The sequence below is a fragment of the Psilocybe cubensis genome, chromosome 10, assembly GCF_017499595.1.
Source record: "Psilocybe cubensis strain MGC-MH-2018 chromosome 10, whole genome shotgun sequence".
Taxonomy (NCBI): Eukaryota; Fungi; Basidiomycota; class Agaricomycetes; order Agaricales; family Agrocybaceae; genus Psilocybe; species Psilocybe cubensis.
In genome coordinates this window covers 2,474,623-2,500,862 of record NC_063008.1, presented here as the reverse complement: position 1 = coordinate 2,500,862, position 26,240 = coordinate 2,474,623, and the positions used below count along the sequence as shown (strand labels likewise).

The 26,240-nt window shown below is 47.1% G+C and overlaps 8 protein-coding genes across 8 annotated transcripts; 5 read left to right on the top strand and 3 right to left on the bottom strand.

The window, feature by feature from the left end:
• Nucleotides 1-3,576: 3,576 nt before the first annotated feature.
• Nucleotides 3,577-5,700, bottom strand: JR316_0011023 (uncharacterized protein; the record flags this gene model as incomplete). Its single annotated transcript, XM_047896687.1, has 7 exons — nucleotides 3,577-3,726; nucleotides 3,843-3,932; nucleotides 3,991-4,134; nucleotides 4,211-4,402; nucleotides 4,471-4,914; nucleotides 5,043-5,122; nucleotides 5,184-5,700. 7 exons carry the CDS (start codon nucleotides 5,698-5,700, stop codon nucleotides 3,577-3,579), a joined length of 1,617 nt encoding a protein of 538 aa, XP_047744732.1.
• An 833-nt stretch (nucleotides 5,701-6,533) lies between these two features.
• On the bottom strand, nucleotides 6,534-7,669 carry JR316_0011022 (translation elongation factor EF-1 beta subunit (eEF1B); the record flags this gene model as incomplete). The annotated part of the gene is made up of 5 exons (XM_047896686.1): nucleotides 6,534-6,574; nucleotides 6,858-6,947; nucleotides 7,004-7,166; nucleotides 7,225-7,555; nucleotides 7,611-7,669. 5 exons carry the CDS (start codon nucleotides 7,667-7,669, stop codon nucleotides 6,534-6,536), a joined length of 684 nt encoding a protein of 227 aa, XP_047744731.1.
• A 2,740-nt stretch (nucleotides 7,670-10,409) lies between these two features.
• Nucleotides 10,410-12,482, top strand: JR316_0011021 (uncharacterized protein; the record flags this gene model as incomplete). The annotated part of the gene is made up of 8 exons (XM_047896685.1): nucleotides 10,410-10,938; nucleotides 10,990-11,069; nucleotides 11,128-11,592; nucleotides 11,648-11,854; nucleotides 11,913-11,969; nucleotides 12,091-12,189; nucleotides 12,252-12,288; nucleotides 12,352-12,482. 8 exons carry the CDS (start codon nucleotides 10,410-10,412, stop codon nucleotides 12,480-12,482), a joined length of 1,605 nt encoding a protein of 534 aa, XP_047744730.1.
• Nucleotides 12,483-12,876: 394 nt separating this feature from the next.
• Nucleotides 12,877-14,913, top strand: JR316_0011020 (uncharacterized protein; the record flags this gene model as incomplete). Its single annotated transcript, XM_047896684.1, has 8 exons — nucleotides 12,877-12,902; nucleotides 12,970-13,646; nucleotides 13,700-13,746; nucleotides 13,800-14,074; nucleotides 14,126-14,156; nucleotides 14,207-14,575; nucleotides 14,629-14,709; nucleotides 14,767-14,913. The coding sequence occupies 8 exons, from the start codon at nucleotides 12,877-12,879 to the stop codon at nucleotides 14,911-14,913; spliced, it is 1,653 nt and encodes a 550-aa protein (XP_047744729.1).
• Nucleotides 14,914-15,460: 547 nt separating this feature from the next.
• Nucleotides 15,461-17,356, top strand: JR316_0011019 (uncharacterized protein; the record flags this gene model as incomplete). Its single annotated transcript, XM_047896683.1, has 10 exons — nucleotides 15,461-15,750; nucleotides 15,809-15,896; nucleotides 15,974-16,067; nucleotides 16,151-16,327; nucleotides 16,384-16,402; nucleotides 16,462-16,596; nucleotides 16,648-16,703; nucleotides 16,761-16,807; nucleotides 16,867-17,239; nucleotides 17,301-17,356. 10 exons carry the CDS (start codon nucleotides 15,461-15,463, stop codon nucleotides 17,354-17,356), a joined length of 1,335 nt encoding a protein of 444 aa, XP_047744728.1.
• A 3,495-nt stretch (nucleotides 17,357-20,851) lies between these two features.
• Nucleotides 20,852-21,580, bottom strand: JR316_0011018 (uncharacterized protein; the record flags this gene model as incomplete). The annotated part of the gene is made up of 4 exons (XM_047896682.1): nucleotides 20,852-20,857; nucleotides 20,929-21,188; nucleotides 21,284-21,444; nucleotides 21,546-21,580. 4 exons carry the CDS (start codon nucleotides 21,578-21,580, stop codon nucleotides 20,852-20,854), a joined length of 462 nt encoding a protein of 153 aa, XP_047744727.1.
• A 309-nt stretch (nucleotides 21,581-21,889) lies between these two features.
• Nucleotides 21,890-23,464, top strand: JR316_0011017 (Mitochondrial inner membrane protein OXA1L; the record flags this gene model as incomplete). Its single annotated transcript, XM_047896681.1, has 5 exons — nucleotides 21,890-21,954; nucleotides 22,012-22,075; nucleotides 22,136-22,984; nucleotides 23,039-23,149; nucleotides 23,207-23,464. 5 exons carry the CDS (start codon nucleotides 21,890-21,892, stop codon nucleotides 23,462-23,464), a joined length of 1,347 nt encoding a protein of 448 aa, XP_047744726.1.
• Nucleotides 23,465-23,733: 269 nt separating this feature from the next.
• JR316_0011016 (putative Na(+)/H(+) antiporter C15A10.06) lies at nucleotides 23,734-26,240 on the top strand (the record flags this gene model as incomplete). The annotated part of the gene is made up of 5 exons (XM_047896680.1): nucleotides 23,734-24,003; nucleotides 24,205-24,279; nucleotides 24,334-24,410; nucleotides 24,467-24,673; nucleotides 24,734-26,240. 5 exons carry the CDS (start codon nucleotides 23,734-23,736, stop codon nucleotides 26,238-26,240), a joined length of 2,136 nt encoding a protein of 711 aa, XP_047744725.1.

The following is a 26,240-nucleotide window of genomic DNA, read 5'->3' as shown; positions in this document are numbered from 1 at the left end:
ATTAGGATGCTTGTGGACGCGTAACCTCATGAAACGCTACCCGCTCCAATTAAACTGACCAAAAGGCGACATGCACAAAGAAGACATTGACGTTAGGCGCAAGACTTCCTAGACCGACAATGAACATCCAGTTTACGTCGCCTTTCTGCTGTTTTCTGGGCGAAAGACTTTTATCACAAATTACGGCAAGACAGGAATTTTTCTCCACGCAGGGGTGCAATTCGACGATCTCGCTGTGGAAATCAAACACAACTTGGCTATAGTATACTCCGTGAACTCCTAGCGCCGCGCATCAAGACGAAACTCGAAAGGTATGCATAATTCGTGCCGTTATTACACCTTCCGTTTGCTGAAGAAAACCTTTCAAATCCCTGCGTTAAGTAAATGTCGTGAAACTCCGTTCAAGGCCTGAAAAGAAGTCTGTAACACGAAAATGATACTCTAGCCAAACATAGGTACGTTAGGCGGTTGCGAAAGTTAGGTCTTCCAATGGTCTCCCATCATCAATGAAGTAAGAAAATCAAGTAAACCCGTTATCAAACCCACGCAACTCAACCTATGAGGGAGAAATGTATCAATCAAGGTTACAACTGATAAGATTTGGAGTGACAGGTTATCCAGGTTTCCGAATTTCAAATTTGCCCGTGCAAATTACGCTAGTACTCCGGTGCACCTTTCTTGATCGCTTACCCTTTTTTTTACTTTCTTTGACAGTAACGTTATGCGGCACAGCTCGCGCTCTCACCCTCTCAACTTCGCGAGGATCTCACATTTTCTGCGCGCGTCGCGGCTCCAGCCTCTGTGGGTAAAGAACATGGGGTCGTCTGACGGAACTCTGCTGGACGGGGCGAAGTGGCCTTGCTTCTTGATTTCGACTTCACTTCACTTTACATTTCTTCTCTTCTAGACTCGAACACACGTCATGTTTTCTGCGCACGTCGATATCGGAAAAATATTCATGTGGTGAGATGACTGTTACAATGTACAGTCGTGGATGTGCCCGCTGGGTAGGTTCCGAAACCCCTCACTGGGCTAACATCTTCGATATCCGGCTTCCCATCTCGCATGAACAGCAATGAGCAGCGCGCAGCGCAGCTCCCCCGATGTGCCTGAATATCCAGCTCATGAGCAGGGTCAGGCGCACAGGCGCACAATGCGTGTGTGGGGGATGACCCAGGACGGAGGATATCATGATCCTGAACACCCGAGTTTATCGATGCAGGTTTACCGAATGATATTTTAAACTTATCCCCTAACTGAAGGCAATCTCTCATGCGTATGCATCTCGTGCGCGCCCGCGCGCGCAATACACGCCCTCCCGTCTGTCCACTGACACATTGAGCCTGCCAGGACGCGATGGATCCGATAACTACGCATCTGAGAACTCGGGAGAATGTGGTGGCCATGTTCTTATTTTGGGGTTGGGTGGGTGTGAGTTGACACTGTAGATTGTGCCAACAGCTGACTGCAATGACTCTGGAGTCTAATCCTGCACAGGGGGATTATATCATACCCGCTGTATTCTGAAGGGATTCACCAATGTCATTGGTCCAGCTACAGGCTTAAGCTTCCACCTCCACCTTCAACCTTCAACCTTTCCGAGTCTGGACCATGCAGTCTACACTTTAATACCGCCAAATACTATCCATTGATAAGCCCATTCCCGAAAATGCTTTAATGCATACAATTGAATGCCTCAATGACCTCAGCGCTATCTCGCTATTTGTTCTCACTCCCACTTCGGACGACGCAGCTGTTCCCCGGGCACGGCCATTCACGAATGCACCCACTCCACACAATACACTTGCGCTTCTATCTTACTGCATAATTCACTTGATATGGCTTTCTTTACTATCCGTTTAATTCATTGTTCCCTCAGCCCTACTCATGCCAGCCCTCATCATCATTGTCATCATCATTCATTCAGTGAATGATATTGTCGAAATAGATGATATATTTATACAGAGACCATTGAAATACTAGACTGATACAGGTATTTTGTATGCCATGGAATTGAATTGTGAGGGATTGTTGGTTGAATATGTATATTTTTTTAACCTTTGCGTGACCAATGAACGTACTTGGCAATTCACAATGTCAACCTGCAATCACAGGCCGACAAAGTTTTTTCATCCATCCAAGAATTAATCTTACATATGCATTCGGAGTAAGTACAGCTAGCTGGCTGAATGTCAAAAAAGAACAAAAAAGAAGACATGATGCGACGGCAGGGATGTCGGCATCACGGTCGATTCGCCTGACATATGTAATCTCTTTTCTAAAAAAAAAATGTAAATGAAATGAAGAACGGCGTTCACGTCCAAAGGGCGGCCTAAGTTTGGTCCCAGGTACATACGTAGATCATGAAGCTGACGCGCATGATAGAACTTTGAAGCGAGGCGGAACGGTTTTTCTTTCCTTTGGCTGTATAACAAAGCGTGTTTCCGTATCAATCTACTACCTACATTCTTGCAACGATTTTTTCCCGAGCCTCGTTCTCTCCTTCCCGTACCCAAACCACTATACGCGCGCTGTCTGTACGAGATCTCCATGTCTGTATCGATCTACCTTTCCCGCAACAATTTTTCCCGAATTGAGTTGTTCCTTTCCTTCCCGACTATTATAACCAGCATAGTTATGAAACATCTGGTGAAAAAGGCATCTATGCGCTTGGGTCTTCGCCGCCGCCCAGAGAGTAAATTCTATCATAGGCGGAGATAAATACCACCCACCTTTGGATTCAGACGCGTTTTATGTTGAGAGTTTGACTGTATCAATAATACTCCTAGCTCGTCAGTCGTCGGCGGCAGGGTGTGTCGTGAGGCAATCCAGTGTATACGTACATACGTACGCGCACACTGGCACGCACACTGGCACGCGGCACGATTCTTTTTTTTCACCGCCGTCGACTAGAACCGCTGAATCGAAAGACAGACTACGCTCGATCGACTGCTTATTGATGGACACTGCTCTCAGGAAAACAATCCTTTCTATGAGAAAACGCCAGCTTTCGTTAGTCAGAATTAGTATAACTTTCAGCCGCCATCAACATCAGTGACGCCTGGAAGCTAACTAGTACTACGTGTTCTACTTTTTAGTCTCGTGCCAGTTGACATTCATCACGGACACCCAAAAGGAACAGAAAGAGTCAGTCGACTACCATCGTGTAGCCTTAAGTTTCTTGTATTCCCTGGTCCCTGTGAACAACGACGGGCATGTTCACATTTACACTCACATTCAAGCCTCGTGCCTTGTCAGCTTCACTTCCTGTCGAACTGATCCGATATTGTTAGGGTATTAAGGCCGTAAAAAGGTATAATTTAAGCATCGACCACCTCTCAAAGGGGAAGGAATGATCGGCGAGGTTGGCGCCAAAATTGTCCGACGAATGAAAAAAGGAAACAATCAACATTTGAGATTAAGATACACAAAATAGAGTAAGCAAAAGGCAAATCGAACCACACCCCCTCCACCCCTGCCCATAATCTGTGTTAGTAGCACCACGAACCCGCGCCTTAATCCGCCGTCCCAATCCCCAAGGTACCCCAGCTGATCTTCACGAACAAAGTCAACATGCTATCTCCCGCGAGCCTTTCCCATGCTAAAAACACCTTTGTCGACGGCACTGGGATTTCCCGAAACTCTCCAGCGTCCAAGGAGAAGCGAGTCGGATCGTAAATATCCCTCGAATATCCAAACACCGCGCTGTTGGCCATCCGTGTATTTCTGGGAGTCAGCAAAGCGGGAACCAGGATTTATAAATGCAAGATATTTTGTTTTGAATGTGGTGGGCGTTCCCAATGAGTTGTACGTTCAGTGAGGGAAGTTTGTCAGGTGCTTACCTGTTCCCGTTTGAGAAGGACCCGCCCGTTGTTTGTAACTCTTCCAGAGAACTTGTAGCCTCCCCAGGCTTGATCGTAGTCGTCTAGCGTCTGTGCCTCGTTAGAAGAAAATGATATACGTCGATATACGGGGAAAGGAAGTCCAAACCTGGCCCAGCAGCATCACGTCAGAGCACGATCGCGCCTCCTGGGCAGGGATTTTGGTTTCGATGTCGTCGTTGGCCGGCGCTGTGCCTGAGTGGATAGTGTGCTTTTTATATCTGCGACCGTTGAACGCGAGCTCGGTGTCATTCTGCGCAAAATAGAGATTTTGTCAGTAGTAAGCGGAGGAAATTACTTGACGAATGTCAATATCTATAGTTTCTCACCGTGCTGATCAAATGCGGGGGACAAATGTCGGAGTCGACCAGAATATCAGGGTCTAACGGATTGGATTGGATTCCAAAATCCGAGCATACGAACTCCACCATGGCACATTGCATGGGGAAGATAAGGCCAGAAGAAAACAGAGAGTCGTGGTCTGCAGAAGAATCGATGTTTGTGATTGGCATGTTCAAAATCTAAATCCAGTTAGCCTCTTTCAAAAATGCCGCTCAGATAGACGTGACCAAAAATTGAGAGGACTAACTCTGAATACCCCTTCCCATAGGCCCGACATTGTTCCCGGGGTGTAAGCAAATGTCTCTGTGCTCTGTGCCTCGCCTAAAGACCGCAAAATGGCACCAAAGAACATGTCGTTATTCGTGCTCGGATCTGGCTCTGTCGAAATGGGTAAAGCAGCACACGCTGGATCTGGTGAACGGTGAGTCGCTTTAGAGAGCGTAGTCTCATAAGACGCCATAAATCTGTAGTCCTCTATCGTCGGTCCTGACCTCAACGTTGCAATTGCAATTGCCCGAGTCTCTGGGAGGTGTGGTGGTATCTGAAGGGTGTTACTCTCAAGTAATACAAGCGTCAGATGTATGGCCGCGATCGCAGGTTCTGGGACCAGGGGCATCTGTCTACACAGATAGACGTACACTGGCATAGTGTGGCCAGAATCTCCTGAAGTCCGAAGTTTCGGGGGTATTTCCTGAACACCGTCGTCAGAAGCACGTAAAGGTTCAGAGTGCGCACGGCCAAAAAGTGACAACCAAGGAGGACGGTGAATATGATTAGCAAGGCGTGGGATATATCACACCCTCATGGAAGCGATCTCACCTGCTTATCCATAAATATGTAAGGGTAGATTAGGCCATAAAGCTCGTCTCGGTGAGCTTTAGACATGTCCATGATAATTTCTGAAAATAGAATTGAACTTCAGCATCCACGGAACGATTCCGAGCGCGAAAGTCTCCTTACGCCTGGAGAGGGTTAAACTAAGTAACCAGATGATGAGCATCTTAATTGTGTAGTTGTCGGTCCGACCGTCTGTGTCTGTATCGGAGAGCTTCATACGGGCCAAAGACAAGAGAAAATGGGGAAAGCCAGCGGCAAGAAGTTGTTGCTCGTTGAGACTGTCGTTCTCCAAGAACATCCATAATGCCGTCCACAAGTCCTGAATCAGTCCATCGGTGGACAATTCCGCACGGTGAGAGCGTCTAAGCAGCTTCGAACGGCATAACAGTTCGGCAGCGAATGCCGAGTCCGGGAGTCGACCTCTATACCTTCGACAATGCGCCCTGGTGTCGAATTTAGAAGAAAATAATCGGGAGTAGATGTGGGGGGACAAATGGGCATTCAACGATTGGTAGATGGTGGAGGACGTTTGCAAGAGTCGGTATAAATTTCCGGGAGGCTCTAACGCAGACGACGATCCCGAGAGAACGGCAATGTGTTGTAAAATGTCAAGGGGAATTGTCTCCAGGTATGAAGCCATATTTTGCGTTTGGTGACTCTAACTTATTAACCAGAATGCCAGTTTTTAAAGGATACAACGATAGCGCCCATAAAGAGAATGTGCAGCTCATAGGCACCATGTTAATACACGCAAGGCGGTTTGAGGTAGGTTTCAGTTTAACTTGCGGCATATGACGCTGATAGTGAGATCTGCAATCTGCGGATCAGATCTTAGTGCCGCTGGTATAACCAGCAGTTGGGGAGATAACGAAGGGACAACTGGGCAAAATTTACAATCAGCGCACCACAAAGACGTTGAGTCCAGACCCGTGCAGGTGTATAGAAGAATGTTGCCATAAATAGGTCCTGAAAACCTAAATGAAAGGGACGAATAGCATTAGAGTTGAGAACCAATACAAGGCATGTGTCCTGGCACTAAACATTGGTATATGATACGTCAGTCGTAAGAAACGAGGTTATATTAAATATCATCAGCTCACCCATTTGAGTAATGGCCATCTGCATTGTAATTGTACACGAAGGAAATCCCACCCATGTGTGGAATTGGCGGACTCCGGGAGGGACCGCGTTGGCTTCGGAGTTGCGTCTTCCCCCAATTTCGTGAAAGTATAGCTCAGGGTGAACTTTCCAAATATAGGGATACAGAAATGAACGTTCAGTAGATGTATCACATCGTCCTAGAGGCAGCAAATCACATACCTAACACTAGCGTTTGTGGGCATTTAATATCCGATAATGTTGGATAGCCTTTGTGTTCATGTCCCCATGAGCCCATTTGGTTATCCAATGAACTGCCCCAGTCAGAAATGAAACCTTCTCCCCAACACATGAACACGAGGACCCAGTAGATGCTTAAATCCTGATACCCGTGGTCCTGTTACTTGGCTCTGTTACTGTTTTAACGTATGTAAGAAAAGTAGAGACCGAGGGAAAGCTGTTAAGACGAAATTCTTTGTCTTCCCGATGCAGCAGATACCATGGATACATGGTTGACGAAAGGGACTCAAAAATGGATGTAAGGCACTTGTGTTCATGTTCATCATCACCGAGAATGGTACTTAGGTATGTGTACAAACAAGGAATGTCATTCTATGCATGATAATCCACGGTACTTAGAGTTCTATTGCAACGCATCACAATTAGACATAGACGTATCGATAAGAGCTGTCGACTTACTTTGCATAGCAGAGATATCAGTGCTTTGGACATAATCCTCGAACTCAGCGATCTTCTCCTGGAGCTCATCTGTAGAGACCTTCTCGTCCTCTGAGAGATATTTTGAATACACGATAAAATCAAAGCGGAAGACTGGAATAACGTACCAACGACAAGGGTGATCTGCAGCTTCTTGATACCGTAACCAATGGGAACGAGCTTGCTGGCACCCCAGAGAAGGCCATCCTGCTCGATCGAGCGGACAGCAGCCTCCAGAGCAGCCATGTCAGTCTCATCATCCCAGGGCTTCACATCCATGGTAACGACGGACTTGAATAATAGGGTGGTAAATGGGAGCCCTAAACGAGATCCAGCAAAATGTACATGCCTTAGCGACAGCCTTTGGCTTGTTGGCCTTCTTAGCATTGTATGCAGCAACACGTTCAGCCTTGAGCTTCTCGGCCTCGGCATCTTCTTCCTCATCGGAACCGAAGAGATCAATCTCCTCATCATCCTCTGCATCGGCAGCAGCAGCAGGGGCAGCCTCGGCTCCACCGACAAACGCCTCACCGGCTGTGCTAGATCCGGGAAGAGAAGCATGCTCCGCAGCATAGGATTGAATGTGTTTGTACCACCTGGAAACGTGGGGGTTGGCGGCAGCATCAGGAGCAGCAGAAATTGCCTTGAAGACGGTCACATCGGCCTGGGAAGGGGTGTATCTGATTCGATGAAGGTCAGTATTCTAATACTACACGCATAACACCAAATACTCACCCTTCAACGTAGGACCTGGTGGCGAGGTGGGCTTCGAGCTTGGAGAGGTTGGCAGACATGATGGCGGTTGAGGATAAAGAATATTCTTCCAAAAATTTGTTATCTTGCATCGTGATCGCTGTCGGCCCGCATTTATCTGATCTCAACACGTGACTCTAGCGCCGAAAATCTAACTCCGAATTCAGTTTTCAAGGTCAGCGAACAGTTTCTCTATGCTACTACGATTGGCTGTGAGTGGCCCCTTCTAGAGCCCGGAGAGCTCACTGCGCAGTTAAGAGAGCGCATGGAATATGAGAGGCATATTCATCTCCGTTAACACATTTCATGCATGAAACAAGTACTCGATAGTTGAGTTACCGGCCCTTGTTAACTCAACTGAGCATGATATTTCGTGGGGAAATTCTGAAAACAGCTCACCCTCAAGAGTGTGGAATGAATGGTTTTCAGTTGAGATAGTATCCCAGTATAACTGGTTATGATGTTTAGAAAATGACAGCGGCGCTCTAAGGCAACGGCTTAAAATAAATGTTGAGAGTAATTACACATGTCGCTGAGAAGTAAGTGGGTCTGTGTCTACACAGTTGCCCTGTATACATATACCTGTGATGTGAGCTAATAGTAATAGTAATAATTATGGCAAGCCAGAATAATCTGATAGCCGACCAACTTCATAGGATCAAATGCAATTTGAAATGCAAGAGATATTAATAAAGGACATTTATCCTCCTCGGTTACCACACTATACGACCGTTGATAAACGTGGAGCGTTAATCACCGAAAAGAAGAGCGTAGGGTTTTGACTGTCTTACCATCACCTATCGGAAGGGCCTTGATTTGGAGTGATATTAAAGGTAGGCTTCAGGAGGGATTCTAGGCTGACTCGACGTCATATATCTCTCCTAATCCCAAATCATCACCGCAAAAATGGCCGTAAATGTCATGATTGCCCATACACCGTGTCCGCCGGATCCAGCGCTAATAATCGGATACATTTTGTCTTATTTCGTGTATTTTAGAGATCCAACGAGTGTATAGCCTGCCCGACGTACGGTGTTTGCAAACATATCCACTTTTATACTTTTTCACGATGAATAATAAGGTTGTAACCACACCAAGCGACTCACCTGTTACTACACTTGTTCAAATGTGGTAATAAAAGAGAATTGTCTGATGAGATTTTACATTAGTCTTACCGTACTGGGCAGTCATTGCGTCCCTCCGATACTCTCTACCTCGAGACAAGATGCCAATTTTTTCGACTGCCAGGGGATTATTTACTGGTATGAAGTTACACTTACTGTCTACATGATCACAAATACAATAAATCAAACAGTTTTAGACCTTGAAATTCTCTGTAGGAAAAAATTGCACATAGGGCGTTTGTTTCATTGTTTCTGGTTATCCTTCTCACCTCCCGCACGGACGTCTTGGATGCCCTAATTAATGCTAAATCGGGTAGCACATTCCGGCCGTAACGGCCTCCATGATACTCAGGCCACGCAAATGCCACGCGTTTATGACGAAGGAAAGCGTTTGGATGTCCTGTTCCTTACCAGTTTAAAACCAACTTGAGTATAAAAGGCTGCCGGGATTCCGAGGTCGAAGATCTTGTCAGCCAAGAATCGTTTTAAGCTGGCGAAAGCTCACTGCCACGCTAGTTATGCTCCTTTGGTCTTCGGCAGCAACACAAAGCGGCGATCATAATTTGCCAATTCAATGTAGTTGGCTTACGAAAGACGTAATCTGCTTTTACTATACAAACTCCGCCCCTTTGACAATAAACCACAACGAAAGCCCTAAACTTGGATACTATACCTGACCACATGCCGGTTCCGAATCCTTCTCGCCACAGATTGTTACAAACGAATACCTCATTAGGATGCACGAGTAAAACTGAAGTTTTAGGAGAATCCAAGGAACTGCTTGCGGGTGTACACCGGACTAGGACCTCAAACAACAGGTTTCTGTCGCGGCCCCTTTCAAGCCCTTCCATCGAAGAACAGAAGACATTCTCAATGCTGGACGTTCAGCGAGATAAAGAAGAGAAAACAGATCCCGAGACACTTCTTCGTGTTTCAGAAGATGCAATCCAGTCAGCCTGTCCCGACAGAAATAGGACGGCCAACTCATTACTAGTTCTTTTCCCCGAATTCGCTCTTGGCGATGGCTCTTTTCTTTTAGGATGTTCTCTCCACACTTTCAACGGCATTAGCCGTCAACGGCTCACCTTCTTGTGTTCCCACCTCGAAATTGTCATCGACCTCGTTATGTTTTGATGCTAATGGATATCCGTGATGGCTTTGCGCGGATTCGGACTTGCACGTCGAACCTTTTCACGCCGTCACCAAATTGTCAAGTGACGCGATCCCGCGATCGCCTCTCCACTATTATTTTGGGCGTATATCGGGAGATTCCTGGTATGAAAGGCCTGTCGTACCCACCTGATTGGCTCATGAATGGATCCAGAGACACTTGCCAAAAAAAATATCTCCGAAACCCATCCTTTTTCCCCTTGGAATCTCAAGATTCAAACCAACGTCGCCGTTTTCTGAGAACAGGGGCATTGGCTTGGTGGCTCAGTTACAATTACTGCATGCAGTACAAACGCTGACCCGGTAAGTGGTTGTCTATGATTGGCCGTGGGAACCAGAGTCGTAAAATGAAGGCCGTTTACAGCGCAAGGCAACTGGCTTCTGGGACATCCAACCTAAGCAGCATTTACAGCACAACACGATGACCACTTAAAAGAGGCCAGTAAGATTAATATTTCTAATTTTTCATTCACCATTCCATACTATCATGTCTTGCAACATCTTTCGAGCACCTCCAGAGGTGTTTCACAAAATTGTATTCTTCGCCACCCTTGCCTCGCCACTTGGTCCCCCGAAGGAACTTCTAAACTGTATGCTTGTCTGTCGTATCTTCTGGGAGCGCCTACTTCCGAAAAATGCCAGTCAGCTGTATTTCCTGATATTTGCACAAAAATTCGACGCTCGCGGCCCCATATATCGCCTTACCAAGGATGTTATCCACGAGCATGCTCCTTTAGAGATGCGACGCCGCTTTGAAGCGATCCATATATTCAAAAATCGAATGTTCGACCATCCTGGCCTGACTGAGGCATTGTGGATAGCGTATCTCATGGTCGAGGACTCTGATACGAGCCAGAAAAACATCAAGCAATTGCTCCGAGTGGGCACTCTTACTTTTCTGGACTCGTATCTGCGTTCTCGACTAAAAGATGACGCTGGGGATAACCTTGGCTGGCCAATCGTTGACGAAAATGTGTCTCTTGCCATCGCTCTTGCTTGGACGCTTGCTTCCCCAAGTACGTTTCTTACCTAAATCTTTTACCCTGACTATCTTACCGTCATATCAGGAGTAATGGGCTCCGAGCATCCAGATGCGCGTACGGAAATGGTGACAATGTTGAAACCCATCACGTTCGCCTCATTCCGAGTCAGTTTTTTTTTATTGGTTTATCTTTCAAAATCAGACCTAAATCGTTATTGTGCAGTATTCTATTTCTTGTCTGTCACCGGATAGTTTTGAGTTCGCTGATTCCTCTCACCCTCTTACGTCTTTTCTAAATATGACCCACCCATCATATCCTATATCTGCATACCCACCTCAACAAATTGACTACTTTGGAGCAGTTAAACGAAAGGCACGTCCCCCATTGGCGGCAATCTTTGCTACTCTTTTGTATTTTGTCCGAGTGGATGCGGAGTTTGTCACTGAGATACCCGCACATGTCACCTGCGAGACCCGTGCGGAGGCCATTCAGCAGGGATTGGAGGGTCCCTGTGCCGAGGACTTTCGACATTTTTTTAATCATTGCCGTACACGCTTCGCGGATTTCCCAGGTATAGATGTTGGCATTCAATCGTCGTCGATTGCTACCAACCCCGACACTATCCTGTGCCAGCCTTCGTTCTACAGGCTGGGGTCCCTCACAGGGCAATGGCAGGGAATGTTCATCGTACGTTTGTCGAATCTTACTCTGTCATTATTTATTCTTACGTCTCCTCCCATAGATGCATGGAATTTACAGTGATGTCAGTGCTATCCATACTCCTGCAGTTTTCGATCATCCCTCTGTTTTGGAAACCAGACGGCCATTTTACTTGACCATTGAAGAACACTACTGCTGCGATACTCGGTACACTGTCCCTGTCAATCGTAAACAGAATGCAATCCAAGAGGCATGGCTCCCAGAAGATATACAGGCTCGTCAAACGCCTGTACGTTTTTATGATTACTGTGCGAATTTTCAACCCTTTTGACCTTGATTATGACTAGGGCGGCATCGAATTTACGGACGAGGGCGGGACTTTTCTCACTACGTACACTACACATGTTCGTTGCGACAGCGAATCATCTCTTCGAGAACATCCCTCGATAGTAGATATTATCATTACTGCAAAGGCATGTCATCCAATATCGGACCGTGGTGAAAAACAGGACTGACCATGAATAGACGGAGGATCGATATAGGGTGGCATGGGGTGGATACAGAAAGATTATCGGGCGTGTAAGGTTACACGACGGACTTCTGGCCCTTGTTCAAAGCGATCCTGTACGTCTCAAAGCTTATTCTTTCTCCACTGGGATAACATCTGACTCTTAATTCGTTGATAGGATCCTCAGTTAGGGAAAATGGTTCTTAACGGATACGGTGTGTGCAGATACACTTTAGTTTTTTATAGCTTTTCTCATGCATCAACTCGTTCTTACCCAGTGACCTCGTCGCAAAATCTTGTCGGAAGGATGAGGCACTATCGCGGTACTTCTGAAACCCGATTTGAGGGGGCCTTTAGTCTCAGCAAAAACCATACCGGCGACGCTACGTTTTCTTTCAATAAGTTTTAGCATACATAACGTTTGATGAGCGCAGCGTTGTTTGTTTGTTGATCATTTAATGATCATTGTCAATTATCTGCTTATCTCTTCTTATATTAATATGTCACACCAGCGTATTCACACAACCGCTGTATATTTGTATGTCATGTACATAAGCTTAGTTATATTCTTGTCTGTACTCAGTAATACACGCAGAATCTGATTGATTTGCACTGTAGTCTTGTTGGAAATGGCAGCGTCACTTGAATTCAATTAATCAAAGAAATAATGATATTATTAACCGTGTTATAATAGCAATGAGTATGCTGACGGAGACAGGCATGTATGAGTATCTTGAAATCATGTTAGAGACATAACTTAGGACGAGTACTGAGTACTGAGATAGAGAGTGCCATCACCTTCAATGACGTCTCGCGCGGAGGCCACAGCGTCAGTCGCTCAATCGGGAAGGTGGATACCCGGGTGCCGGGGCAGTTGCTCACTGGAAAATACTGAGAAAGGAGAGCTTTCCCAAACCACGACTTGTCACCGTTTCACCACCAGTCTTCATGAATGGACCACACTCTCTGCATACAGTGCCCCAGGAGGTACTTGAACATATAGCATTCTTTGCTGGCACAGATTCCTTGCTGGGGCCTCCATCGTCTCTTGTACCGCTTTTGTTATGCAATCGCAAGATACATGCAAGCTTATCGATTGAGGCCAATCACCATCTTTATGCACAAATATTCTGCAGCAAGTTCGATACTGCGGCACCGCTGGCACGCCTGGGTTCGGTCCGGTTAACTTCGTGGGCGCTTGCACATGAGCTGCGCAGACGATGCGTCACACTTCAGCGACTTCGAGCAAGACTCGATTCAACAACCCAAGCCAGGCGCGCGGAAGACGAAGATGCAGAAAGTACCCTCAAAATGTCAGTATATGATGTCCTTTTCACGGCCTACATCATGATGTTGGAAAATGAGGAGATGAACAAGCGACAGCTTGTGGAATATGGGAGAATGAAGGAATGGATACGAGAATTTTGGTTCGACTCTCACGGGGCTTCTCTGGCAATATACTACATCAGGATAGGTCAGTGGCCCGTCAATAGGCCAGAGACAGCACTGGGAATGTGGATGTTCTGGTTTCTGCTGAATACTGGTGCGTTATGGCGTTATGATGTGCTTGTCGGTCTGTTGATGCTTGAACAGATGATTACGAAACTGCGACTAATGATGGTGTAGAATCTCCGTTGAATGTTCTAAAGGCAATGGCTCTTGGTGCACACCTTGTGAGTTTGCGCAAATCCGTGATCCGCATCTTTTTTATCATCATTTGGTACAGTACGACTTAACAACGACTCCATGGGTCGAGTTTGAACCAAAAGCCCGGAGGCCTTTCGAGGACACAATTTTGTACGCTAAGCCAATGGACATGATACCACCTCCACTTGCTGCACCTGCCATCCTCTCATTCCTTGCTCTCGTCAACAAAAGACGATCGATACCACTCCCCCCGTCTGATTCAGCCACCCAGTCTTTCCATGAGTGGGACTCAGAATGGGGACGATGTTTCAGTAAATCCAAAAGAGACATTACAGACTGTTTCGAGCCTGGGAGGTAAATTTTGATTTGTCCTGTTCGTTACTGTGTTCTGATCAAGCGTCATAGTATCGAAGGGGTCTGGGAAGGTTTCTTTACGGTAATTTCAAAGTTTATTTTTGTGTTACGTTGTCTAACTAAAAGACCAAGTATACTGAATTTACAGCTTATGCTGCTATGCTTGCGGGTGCTTCTCCGACAGTCATTCAAAAAGGCGTTGTAGGGAGACATCAGCAGACGTGGAAACTTCGAGAACACCACTTACTTGCTTTCGAACATTCTGACTCTGATTCCGGAATCGACATGGATGTTGACTCTGTGACACCACTGCGTGCAGGAGACCCATTGCGTTCATATTTCCCGATAGGGACCCAGATACGTGAGCATAGGGAAGGTCTCACCGTCCAAGGTTCTGGAAGTTCGCAGGTCAGACGATATGTGCGAGCATCTGCATCAGACTCGCGGTCAAATCTAGATGAACCTGGCCCGCGCGTGCAGGATATAATCATCACTGGCGAGGTTTGTCACCCTTAACGTGTCCCCCCAAGTTCTCTCTTCTTACAGTTCGATAGGGTCATTCGGCATGGGGTCAATTCAACCTTGTAGGTCGAATACGACCGTGCGATGGTTTTATTAGCCTCTCGAAAGATTATGTTTGTCTTTCATTATTAGTTGAACTTGTCGTGTGATTAACTACCATATCTCTACAGGTTGACGGTGATAGAGGGAAGTGGTTGTATCGAGGCTACCTTATCGGCAACACGAACGGGAATCTCGCTGGTCGATGGAGAGACACACTCAGCCCTGCCGACGTTCCTGGTTATGAAGGCTGTTTTGTGATGAGTCGCAGGCGATAATGTTTTATCTCATTTATATCTATGACTTTTCTTCTCTATGCTTTTTCTTTGTTACTAGTAATCATTGCTTTGACCTCATTGTAGTATTGCTCACACATTTTTTATGCTTTCATGTAGTAGTATTATGGTTTTCATGTATATTTGTATTTGGACGTAGCTCTGTAGTTGAGCGCTTGTAACTATAGTATTGACTTCATATGCATTGCTTTTCTAGTAGCTGCACAGCATTCTGTAAACAGGTTTCCGCGAAGGTGACGTGCTGCACAGCTTTTGGCTTGCAATCCTTTCATATGTGCAAATCTTGTGCTAACTGGGTCGAGTTTTGAACAGCCTACGCATTCAAGTGCATATCTTCTGCCATATAATGTGTGAATTCAAGGCTGGGCCCAAATACAATACACAAGGACTTGTGGTCCAGGTTGTAAATGGCGCACCACTGCCACCTGACGCGAAATGGTTATAACAGTTTCACATTATGCAAATTCGGTGATCTCACTTGTTCTCCTCTCTTACACCACACCCACGGCCCCTTGGAGCTATTGGAGCTATGGACGCCCAAGAAGCCATTGTCGCCAACGCAGGCTACCACACACGCCTCCTAAACACTATCGCGGAACTCGAGTATGTGCCAGTGGCCAAGAAGAACCAGTCGAGTTACATCAAAGATCTGGAGAATCAGGTATCTGCGAGTCAACAAAGGATTATACGGCTAGCGGAGAAGACGAAGAAGGAACGGAAAGAGCATGAGGCACTTCGAGATGCAACCACGAAGCGGTTTGCGCACAAGCTTTTGGGAAAGAGAGAAAAATTTGAGGCGAGAGAAAGCAAAGAGGAGCGGTGAGTCCGCGCGTTCTTTTGTTCTTTGTAAAGATGCTTACAGTTTGCATTTTTGAAGGGAGTATGTTGAAGCCTTGGAGCGGGAGATGACCGAAAGAGATAATCTAGTGAACATCCAGCAGCTTCTTGATAGCGCTAAGAGCGTGGTGAGCCTCGATAACGGACCTGGTTATCATTCGCAATATGGCTACTAACCTTCTATACCTGGACTTATCTTTTCCAGATGTCAGATTTACAGCAAAAGCAAATGCTGTACGAATCAGCTCAAGCAGAACTGCAAGCTCTGTATGCACGGGTATTTGATGGACCCTCCGAAGGCAAGCTTGTACCTCAACCTTACAGAGTAAATATGTGCTAATGCGCACCATGCATACGTGCCATCATCTCCGCTGTCACATAGCTTTTCCAGAAGATGATCGTTTAGAGTATGATCTGGAAACTGTAAAAAGACAATACGGAGAAATCCAAGCAAATCTTAACGCTGAAAGTCGAGCAGCCGAGCTACTGGCGAGAGCGGCGAAGGCAATGGATCTTTGCCAGAAGAACATGCAAGAAGCATTAGGGTATTCTCGTTACGGTGATTCTTCTTTCTTTTTCTTCTACTGTATCACTAGCATGCTAATTGTTGAATAGATATGTGGGGCGGTGGAACGTACGCTAAACATTTCTGCCTTTGAGGTGGTGACATAGAGATACTAAAATTCTATCTAGAATGGCCGATATGATGGAGCGAAACGCATTGCGAAATGCACAATCTAACGCTTTCCAAGTAGAAATGCTAGTTGATCAAGCTGTACGGGAGTCACCAGCGGTTCAGCCAGTCGGGCGCGTCAATATAGCTCAAGGGTAGGTCCGTTGAATGCTGAGCGACCGGCTTCTTACTTCCTTTTTGAACAGATCCATCGTGAGCGATGTTTTCTTCGACAATATTTTTACAGATATGGCGTTCCACAGTAATATTAATTGATTCTATCCCTAGGCTGGTAGTGCTCTAATGAGATTTTTTCCAGACAAAATCAAGCAATCGGCTGCACAGGTTCTTTTAGCAAATCAAAGGGTAAGAAATTTCCTTGCCTGTTTTGCCGTATCGAGGCTTACATACGTCATTACGACCAGCTGAAAATTGAGGTCGATGCTGCACGTCGACGAGCCGACGCGGCAGGAGCGCGATTAATGCGTGTTGCCGAGACACTAGATGCAAGAAGAAGGGAGCTAGATAGCTTCAGGAGAGCCACTTTTGAGAGTTACGCTGCGCAGAACCCTCCACCTCCAAGCTACGATGTGGTGACCAATAACCCGAGCACACTGAGATTCCCAGAGCCTGGTCATCATGACGGAGCCACTCTAAGTCATGCACCTGTGACGTCCGATCCTCCCCCGTTTCCTACAGCTCACCGTGAACCTGAACGCGAGCCTGCACCTATACGATCAAGTTCACCCGGTGAACTGGACCGGATGCCAGAGGCAAGGCCCTTGGAATGGGGAAGCAGTACGTGGTCGGTTTCATCTTACGCCCGTGACTTCTGAAAAGCCGATCAAGACTTCAACAGGAAACCCGTATGCATTGGCAATGGCTGAACAGACCAGGCGATTATCGACTGACTAAACCTTACCTTTAGTGTATCTGAGGTTTGAAACCCTTCCAATTCTTTTTCTCTTTTGCATTTCTTCTTTGGATTGTATTTTGTACCCGCTGGGGTTATGTATCTTGCTCATCTTTTTTTATCGGGACAGGCAATTTAAGCAACCAGCCTGTCATTTAAATTTACCAACCATATACCGGCCTCTTAGAGCCACTATTGTAGCCATTAAGTCCAAATTTGTGCCTCTTGTCACTCTGCAGCCTTTCTATCACACTTAATTTCTATACTTCCCAGTTTCCGTAGCCCTAGTGCTGTAAATCCCATATTCTGTTAGTCTACTTCATTTCCGCTGACCCTTCGGCGTCATGGTATCTATTGTAGAAATATTGGGTATACACATGTGTCTGTATTTACGAGCACCAATACGGCAGAAAGTTATATAGACTCGGCCTCGGGCAGCGTCTCAAACTCCCAGTTCCTGGATACCTGCTCGACGATAAGAGCTTCGTGTACAGAATCGAAAGACGTCTAGTAAACCTCGGAAACCAGTCGTATCTGCCCACCTAGGTTGTACATGCTCAATCATCTCCCCAAATCATTATATGGAGCACGATCCCCCTCAGCCAACAGGCGTTAGCAAACTAACACGTTTTTACCGTTTCAATCTATATGTACTCGATGATGATAATTCGTTCAAGACGATCTCCGTCAGGGTCTTTGAATCAACCCAAAAGGCGATAAAATAACGATGACGCACAATACTTACGAATTCTCCTTTTGCAGCAAACAAACCCATTTCTTGGCGATTAATTAAAGTTCTTATTAGAAGTTTAGAACAAGAAAATTAGTTGAAAATAATTCGTTTGGGGTACATACAACTCGGAAGAAGCTAGTTGGCTTGTTCAAACCCCCATTAGAAGTTGGTTAGAAGCCTCTACGAGTCCTTGGCGTTGGACTTGGGTTTGTGGTGGGAGATTGTAACCTCAGCATTTCCGTTTATCTATCTAGCCGACCAGTGTAAGTTGGTTCAGGGAAAGGACAATCCGCACTAGCACCCGATAAAATCGCGGTAGGCGCCCCATTACGAGAATTCAGGGATTTAGCTTCGCGAAATTCCTGCCCACAATTATGTACGTACATGGTGATGGAACGGCCTCTGAATCGGATTGCGCACCGCAGACTTAGCTACATAAGTATACGTGACCTATGTAAGTAATAAAAACAAAGCGAGGATCGTCCAAGATTTCTTTCTGGTTTATTCTGTTTATGGTGTTTGAAGCCTGGGGTTCTAATGGATTTTATTTACTGAGTCAATGTCCCTGTAACGTCGTCGAGTTCTTATATCCTGCCGTTGAGAAACGGAGCCTCGAGACGTTGTCCTGAACCCCAGATTTTTTGGCTTAATCGTGGAGACCGGATTCAGAAGGGCGAGTCCGAGAGTGAGATCTGGAGCTGTCGCACTGCGTCCTGAAATAGCTAAAATTAAAAAGCAATCGAGCTGGTTGAACTGGTGGTGGGAAAGACTTTTCATTCCCCGCGGCGTTCCCTTGCGTGTCTTTATGCCGTTACTTACTCGGAGTGTTTGGCGGAATGTCATATAGATAAAATAAATATGGGACCTGCGATAGTCAGCCTTCATGGGGACGATCGACAGGGTGGGTGAGTAGAAACCTGAATAATACATATGAACGGTGCTCCAACGTGTCAAAGATGTGATCCCGTCCGCAGCAAACACTGTCCTCGACTGTCGTCGATTTTCCGTAAATTGGTATGTTCGAACTTCGAAAGATTATGGCTATGGCTGTGGACGGAAAGGTATCGCGACTGCAACGGCGCGGATTTCAATTTTTAAGGGTCTTGTCAAGTAGAGTATGGCTTAAATAAAGTTGTGGTGGCTTCAATTAATTCGACGGGCATACCGGGCAGGCAGCTCTGAATTCCGACCACACCTTGCCATGCGTCTGAAAGCGGGCAAAACTCTTAGTTTATAAACACTAAGAGACTGTAGAGTAAAGCAAATAGATGCTTGTATTTGGGCAAACGATATCGGAGAAATAGCTTTTTTTCGATTGAATCCTCAAAGAACTTGGCAGGACAATACTTGATATAGTCCACGCGTCCTGTGAGGCAAAGAGGGTGAGCATATAGCTAAAATCGAACAACAGTATTTAATATACTTTGAAGATGTAAATCAAGTCCAGCGACAATAAACTGCATTACAGATATTCTGGCCAATTTCGAGCTCCCACAATAGGTTTGCCACAGCAAGCAGTCTCTGGGGAGTGTGCCCCTTCTAAATGTGTAATAACCACGATCGTTTCCGCCAGAGGAACATATCGAGTACACAAGATAAGGGACTGGGAACCTATACACCATATTGTTCAGACATTTGACACATAAACAAATCATGGCTACTGTCCTGGATTGAAGAGTTCCGGTAGTTTTAGATGCTCAACACCGCCCAATTGGAGCCACCCGATCCATTTTGCATCTAAAAGCGAATAAGACGAAGGAACGAAAAGCTGGGCTCATATCTGCCGTTGCGATGTATTTAAAGTTAAGTTCTGAACACGGACTGAAACTGGTGCAGCACTTACCCACTTCCCTGGAATTCGTGCCGTCTCAGCGACCAAACCACCGAACCAACCAACCAATTACAACCGCGTTCATCTACAAATCCGCCAGCCCCCTGGGTATCGGCGCAAATACCTACAACTAGAGAAAACAGATGTCAAAAGACGCAGAAGAAAGAGGAGTCAAGTGGTGCGTAATTATGTAACAAAGGGGTGTGATGCGATTGGACGAGCAAAGCGTATCGCTCATCGAGTGCATCTCGGTGCACACGTTGAGGAAGGAGATTTCTGAATATGGATGAGCCGACGGCAAGTTTACGAAGACGGGAGAGGACAGCTGACCAGGGTTTACGGAGCTTGATGTATGTGTGTGCATGAAAGTCATACACAAGTACCTGGTTGCATGGGGGTTAGATAATGATGTATTGAGTTTTATCGCATTAGCTAGGAAGGACAGTGGTCAGTCCAATCGTTTGAACTTTGTGCCACAGGGAATAAGTGTCAACTTTTCGTCGATGATTTTTGGTGGTGATGGTGGTGGTGGCAGGAGCATCTTCGATCAATACAAAGGCGTAAATTGATTACTTCAATGGGAAGTTCAATTCAAAAATGTTATCGTCATTCACGAACCCTGGAGGGTGGGGTAGGAACAAGTTTCCCACAATAGGCTAATTTCTAGCTGAAGATATCAGTGGTTGCAACCCTGCAGCTGTCGATCGTCAGAATCTCGAATGACAGAAATAACAGAAATAGATTTGCGAACAGCTCGAGGCCGGTTAGTCGATTTAGGAAGGTGAGGTGCTTTTCGAGAAAGATATGTGTAGTACGAAGCTGGACGGAAATTAACGAGAATTGAAAGATGATCATGATACAAGAAAGACGGGATATGACGAATACGTCCTAAGAAATGTTGACAGTGTCTCCCCTCTTTCCCAAGCGAGATGTTCAGGTCTATGAAAAGGAAAATGCGTGAATAAAACAGGAGAATGAACCAGGCAATATATTGATAGACCGGGACATACGTTAATGTGATGCCGGAGGATGAGGACGAGAAGCGCGATCTCGACGGCGGCGACTATAAATGTTACCTGCAATACAATCCAACCAGCTGTGACGAACGGGCGACCAAAGATGCGCGTCCCTTCTTGGCCTTTTGTTTTGATGCACTGGTCAACTTTATGAGCTTCTTTGTGTCGGTCCGCAAAGTCGTGGTAGGAGTGTCGCGAGCGGAAGAATGCGAGCACGAATAACAAGCCTCCGAGAATGGCAAAGAGTAGCCCAACTATGTAACGAAAGGTGCAGGTGTACCAGTGAGTGAGAAGAGTTGGTTATATTAGTTGTATGTATAACATGAGGCATTCGAGATGAAACACTTGCTTCGGTGGAATGCGCGTTCGAAAAGGCGCAAGATGGTCAATGAATATCCTAGAGCTCCGAGAGCGGTGCGGCTGTATGCTCCGTGGAACGTACGTTGTCTCGCCCGAATCTCGACGAGCTCGTTGACATCTGAAGCCTGGAATGAATTTCGACGGTGTCCTCTGGAGTTGGAAAGTGCAAGTCAGCACGAGGCGGCCTCAGTAAGTCCAAAGATACCTATCCCGATATCCCGGATGGCATGTCACACTAAAAAAAAACATACCTGTATGTGCGCCGGCGTGGTCTAGGTTCATCCATATGTCGGTGAAGTCGTCTGTGTGGGTATTATAGTTGTAGGTTATCGCAAAGAGAACGATAACGTCTACTAGAGTTCCACCCGAGATTGGCGGCGCATGAAGTGCGGAGAAAGAGCAGCGCGGCGCCAATGCTAGGCGTCGCTTAGAGAGATCACGTGCACCATCGCGGCACGAGCTTCGCCGACGCGAAATTTAGGAAAAGGCAAAAAGTAGCGTTGTGTCTCCTACAACGACCATATATCCAGTGATTTCGGTCATTAAAGCCTTTAAAACGCTAGCGGAGTGGTGGGATATACGTTAGTGAAACAAAATGGCTTTTGCTGCCTCGGTTGGACTGGGTATCAGGTCGGGGACGTTGAGGACGTGTTCAAAGAGGTGCGTCCCGAATGATATTGAATTCTAGAGATTGCATTGAATTACTGCCATTTTCAGTTTGAAATCTTCGTCAGTACGCTTGACTCGCTCAGACGCGCGCTTATTCTCTTCCCTTTTGCAAGTAAGTGACTTTGCATACACGGTCTTTCTGGCTAATGAGAGGTACTTTACTTTTCAAAAGGCATCAGGATCTTCTTGCCGTTCGCTAAATAACATCCAGACTCCAAGCTCTAGGAATCTGTCACTATGGGGCTCAAGTTCCAAGTCTACTCCCCCACCGTCAGCGGCGCCTGAAGCTCCTCCGGCAACAGAGGAGACGGCAGCAGCTGTCGCCGAATCGTCGTCAACACCCGCTACCTCCGCTGCAACTACACCTTTGCCTACAGATGCAGCCACAGACGCAACCACTTCATTGCCTACAGAAGTAGTAACCGAGGCAGCTGCCAGCGCGGATGTGCCTACTACCCTTCTCACCGATGTTACCGAAGCCATTGCCACTCACGCGCCAGCTGCGCTGCAGTATGGCGACCTGGCTGCTATGGGTCTCGCAGGATGGTCACCAGCCGGTCTGGTTCGGTGGTCTCTGGAGCTGATCAATGTCTCTACTGGTATGCCCTGGTTCTGGACAATCATTGCTGGAAGTGCGTTCTGGAGGTTAGTGTGCGTCCCATTCGCGATCAAGGGTCTGCAAGCCTCCGCCCGAATGCAACCCCACCAAACGAAGATGCTGGCTCTTCAACAGGAAATCAAAAGAACGGCTGAAAAGAAGGACCCTGTCGCTATGAAGCTGGCTACGGTCAAGATGCAGGAGTTTTACAGGGCGAACAATATCAACCCTCTGGGAGGTGTTATTGCTTTGGTGCAGATGCCCATCACCCTTGGAATTTTCTTCGGAGTGCAGAAGCTGTGCAAATTGCCCCTCGAGCAACTGCACTACAGTGGTGTTAGTTTCTTGCCCGACTTGACTGTGGCGGATCCTACGTACATCATGCCTCTAGCACTATGCGCCCTCATTAACGTCCAAATTATGGTTTGTCCATATTTTCACTGTTTTCTCGCTTGTTTTTGATATTGGAATATCTAGGTCGGAGCACGCGATCTTAACACTAAAGAACGACCGGATATGGCCCACATTATGAACCTGTTCCGCGTAATGACAATCCCTGGTATCGCCTTCATGGCTGCTTTCCCCTCAGTAAGCTTTTCTCTTTGCCCCCCCATGTACATTTAGATTTCTAAAACGATATTACAGGGACTTCTGTTGTCATTGATGACCACGGCCATTCTTACCACCGCCCAAACACTTATTATGCGTATGCCTGTTGTCCGAAACAAGCTGCAAATCCCCATTGTTCCCCCCAGCGCCTACGGCAAGCTGCCTACCATCAGAGAGACCTTCACCCGCGGCAAAAACTGGTTCAAGGGCGATTTGTCGGCGAGAATGGAAAAGGCCCGTAAAGAGGCATTGGCGAGGCAAAATGCTGCCCGCCGCCCCCCTATGGGATTTTAAAATTATTAGCTAGACCTATACTTATTTCACTTAATATACCTACGAACTGAAATCCCTCACTCATTTTTTCAACACCAGGCGGAGGGCTGTGGCAGGCCTGACAGATGCATGATGCATGGTGCCTGTTTCCTGATGATTACCTCAGCAGCACCCAGAAGCGAGCAATACGCGGACATGGGTTTGTCCATCAACCACCAAAAGCTCTTTGCACCCTCCGACCTGGCATTTCTGTAGACCTTAATTGAGTCTCCAGAAGACCACATCAAGCTATGAGTATCAAGATACCGTCAGTAACCTATGCTGCGGTCGCAGCAGCGGCAACGACACCACCAGCAGGAGCACCGGAGGAGGAGGAATACTATTCATCATGGTCGCTCTTCCTCGTTTGCATGCTGCTTATTCTGTCGCTGTTGACTTCATATTATCTCCAAATTAAGCGGATACGCGCTGTGCACGAGACGCTAGTGTCGATTTTTGCAGGAATGGTGGTTGGCGCGATTATTAGGCTCGCGCCGGGGACGATGATCAGGGAGATGCTGGTGAGTTTGGGATTTTACTGGACTTTTGCGCAGTGGATCGCTGGGACGCTGGAGGCAAACAGAGAGGAGGTGGATATAGGCGCTCTTTTACTCAGGCGGTGCGTCTGGACGAGAAGACGTATACCCTCCAGCCTCCTCGGTTGTTCCATTCCATTCCATGCCAATCACTTTGTGCAAAAACGTATTCTGAATTCGATTTAGACTTTCAAACATACATTATTCTTCAATCTGTTACTTCCACCAATTATTTTGAACTCGGGATATGAGCTCAAGCAGGTATGGAACATCCGTTTACTGTTTGAGCGCTCATTCATGTTCATTTTCTTGAAGGACAACTTTTTCCGCAACTTTGGGTCAATTCTTACATTTGCATTCCTTGGAACGTTCATCTCGGCTGTAGGCGTGGGGTACGCTGCATGAACTCGATATTGCGTGATGCAAATCCTTAACACCTGCAGAACAGGATACTCGTATTCATATACTCATACCTTGGAATCGACACCGATAAGCTACCTCTAATCGAGTGCCTCATTTTTGGGTCAACGCTGTCCGCGACCGATCCAGTTACCATCCTAGCCATCTTTAATCAGTACAAGGTCGACCCCAAGTTGTACACTGTCATCTTTGGAGAGAGCTTGTTGAACGATGCTGTCAGTATCGTCATGTACGAGTGCGTAGAATTATCCTTTTTTTCATTTGTATATGCACTTACTGGGATTTGAACGTCAAGAACGCTGAGTCGGTTTACCGGAACAGAAATATTCGTCGGATCCATCTTCCATGGCATAGGCATCTTTCTGCTCTCCTTTAGCGTCTCGATGGCGCTCGGAGTGGCGTTTGGACTGTCGACATCCTTGATGCTCAAGCATTCCTATCTCCACCTATATCCCTCAATAGAGTCCTGTCTTGTCGCCCTCTGCGCATACACATGCTACTTCTTCTCAAACGGGTTACAGTGCTCCGGCATCGTCTCTCTCCTCTTCTGTGGCATCACCCTGAAGCACTACGCATATCACACAATGTCACGGCGCACCCAGCGCGCCACCAAATACATCTTCTCCACGCTCGCGCGGCTCTCAGAGAACTTTATCTTTATCTACCTCGGCATGTCGCTCTTCACGAGCGCGCCCGTGTCCGAGCCTGTGTTCAGCTACGTCCGGCCAGTGTTCATCATCATCACGACTATCGCTGTTGTATTCACGCGCTACGCCGCCGTCTTCCCGCTCTCAGAGGGCATCAACCTGTTCCACAAGCATGTGCGCGGACAGCGCCAGGAAGAGCTCCCGCACTCGCACCAGATGATGCTGTTCTGGGCCGGCCTGCGTGGTGCGGTCGGTGTCGCGCTCGCTGCGGGATTCGTCGGCCCTCATGCGCAGATGATGCGCACAACGGTGCTGATTGTGGTGGTTCTCACTGTGGTCATATTTGGCGGTACGACGGCGAGGATGCTCGAGGTACTAGGGATTCGGACGGGTGTGGAGGATGATGTAGGCGCGAGCAGCGACGAGGACGAGGCGGGTTTGCCGCCTGGGCGCAATGCGTTTGTTGGCCGCGGAGGAAATGGCGTCGGTGGTCGATGGAGTCGATATGCGGAGGAGGATGGTAGTGCGCTCAATATGCCCAGCGGGTCGCGAGGTGCAGGAAGGATTGGAACACACTACGCGTCACGGTTCAATCACCAATATCAAAATTCGCAACAGCACCAGGGACCGGACAACGGTGAACAGTCGCCTGTGCTGCAAGGAAACACCATCTTCTCGTCTGCGTCCTCGGATTCCTACGACTCCGATGGGGGAGAGGTGCTGCCGCTCGTTCCTTCAGCTGATAACCACAACAACAACGCGAACGACACAACTCATCCGCCGCCGAGGCAGAACAGCCTTATGGGTATAGGCGAGGATGGAAAATGGTTCCAGGCACTTGATGAGCGGTACCTTTTGCCTATATTCTCCAACGCGACTGCGAGCCGGACGTTCCATGCGCGCCGCGCGCGGCGGAATGCGTCGGGGCTTGCCGCGGGCGGGAATATGGCTACGCCAGGAGAAAGCGAGGACGAGGTGGATCTGGGGCAGGATGTTCATCTCGGTGGTAGGCAAGGTGGTGTTGGTGCTGGTGGAGCAGGGCAGTCGAATTCTAGGACGATGTCGGTGGATGATAGTCGAATGGAGCGGGGGCTTCCTAGTCCGGTTCTAAGAAACAACAACAGTAATAATTTCTCGGAGGGTAGGTTCTCTTGA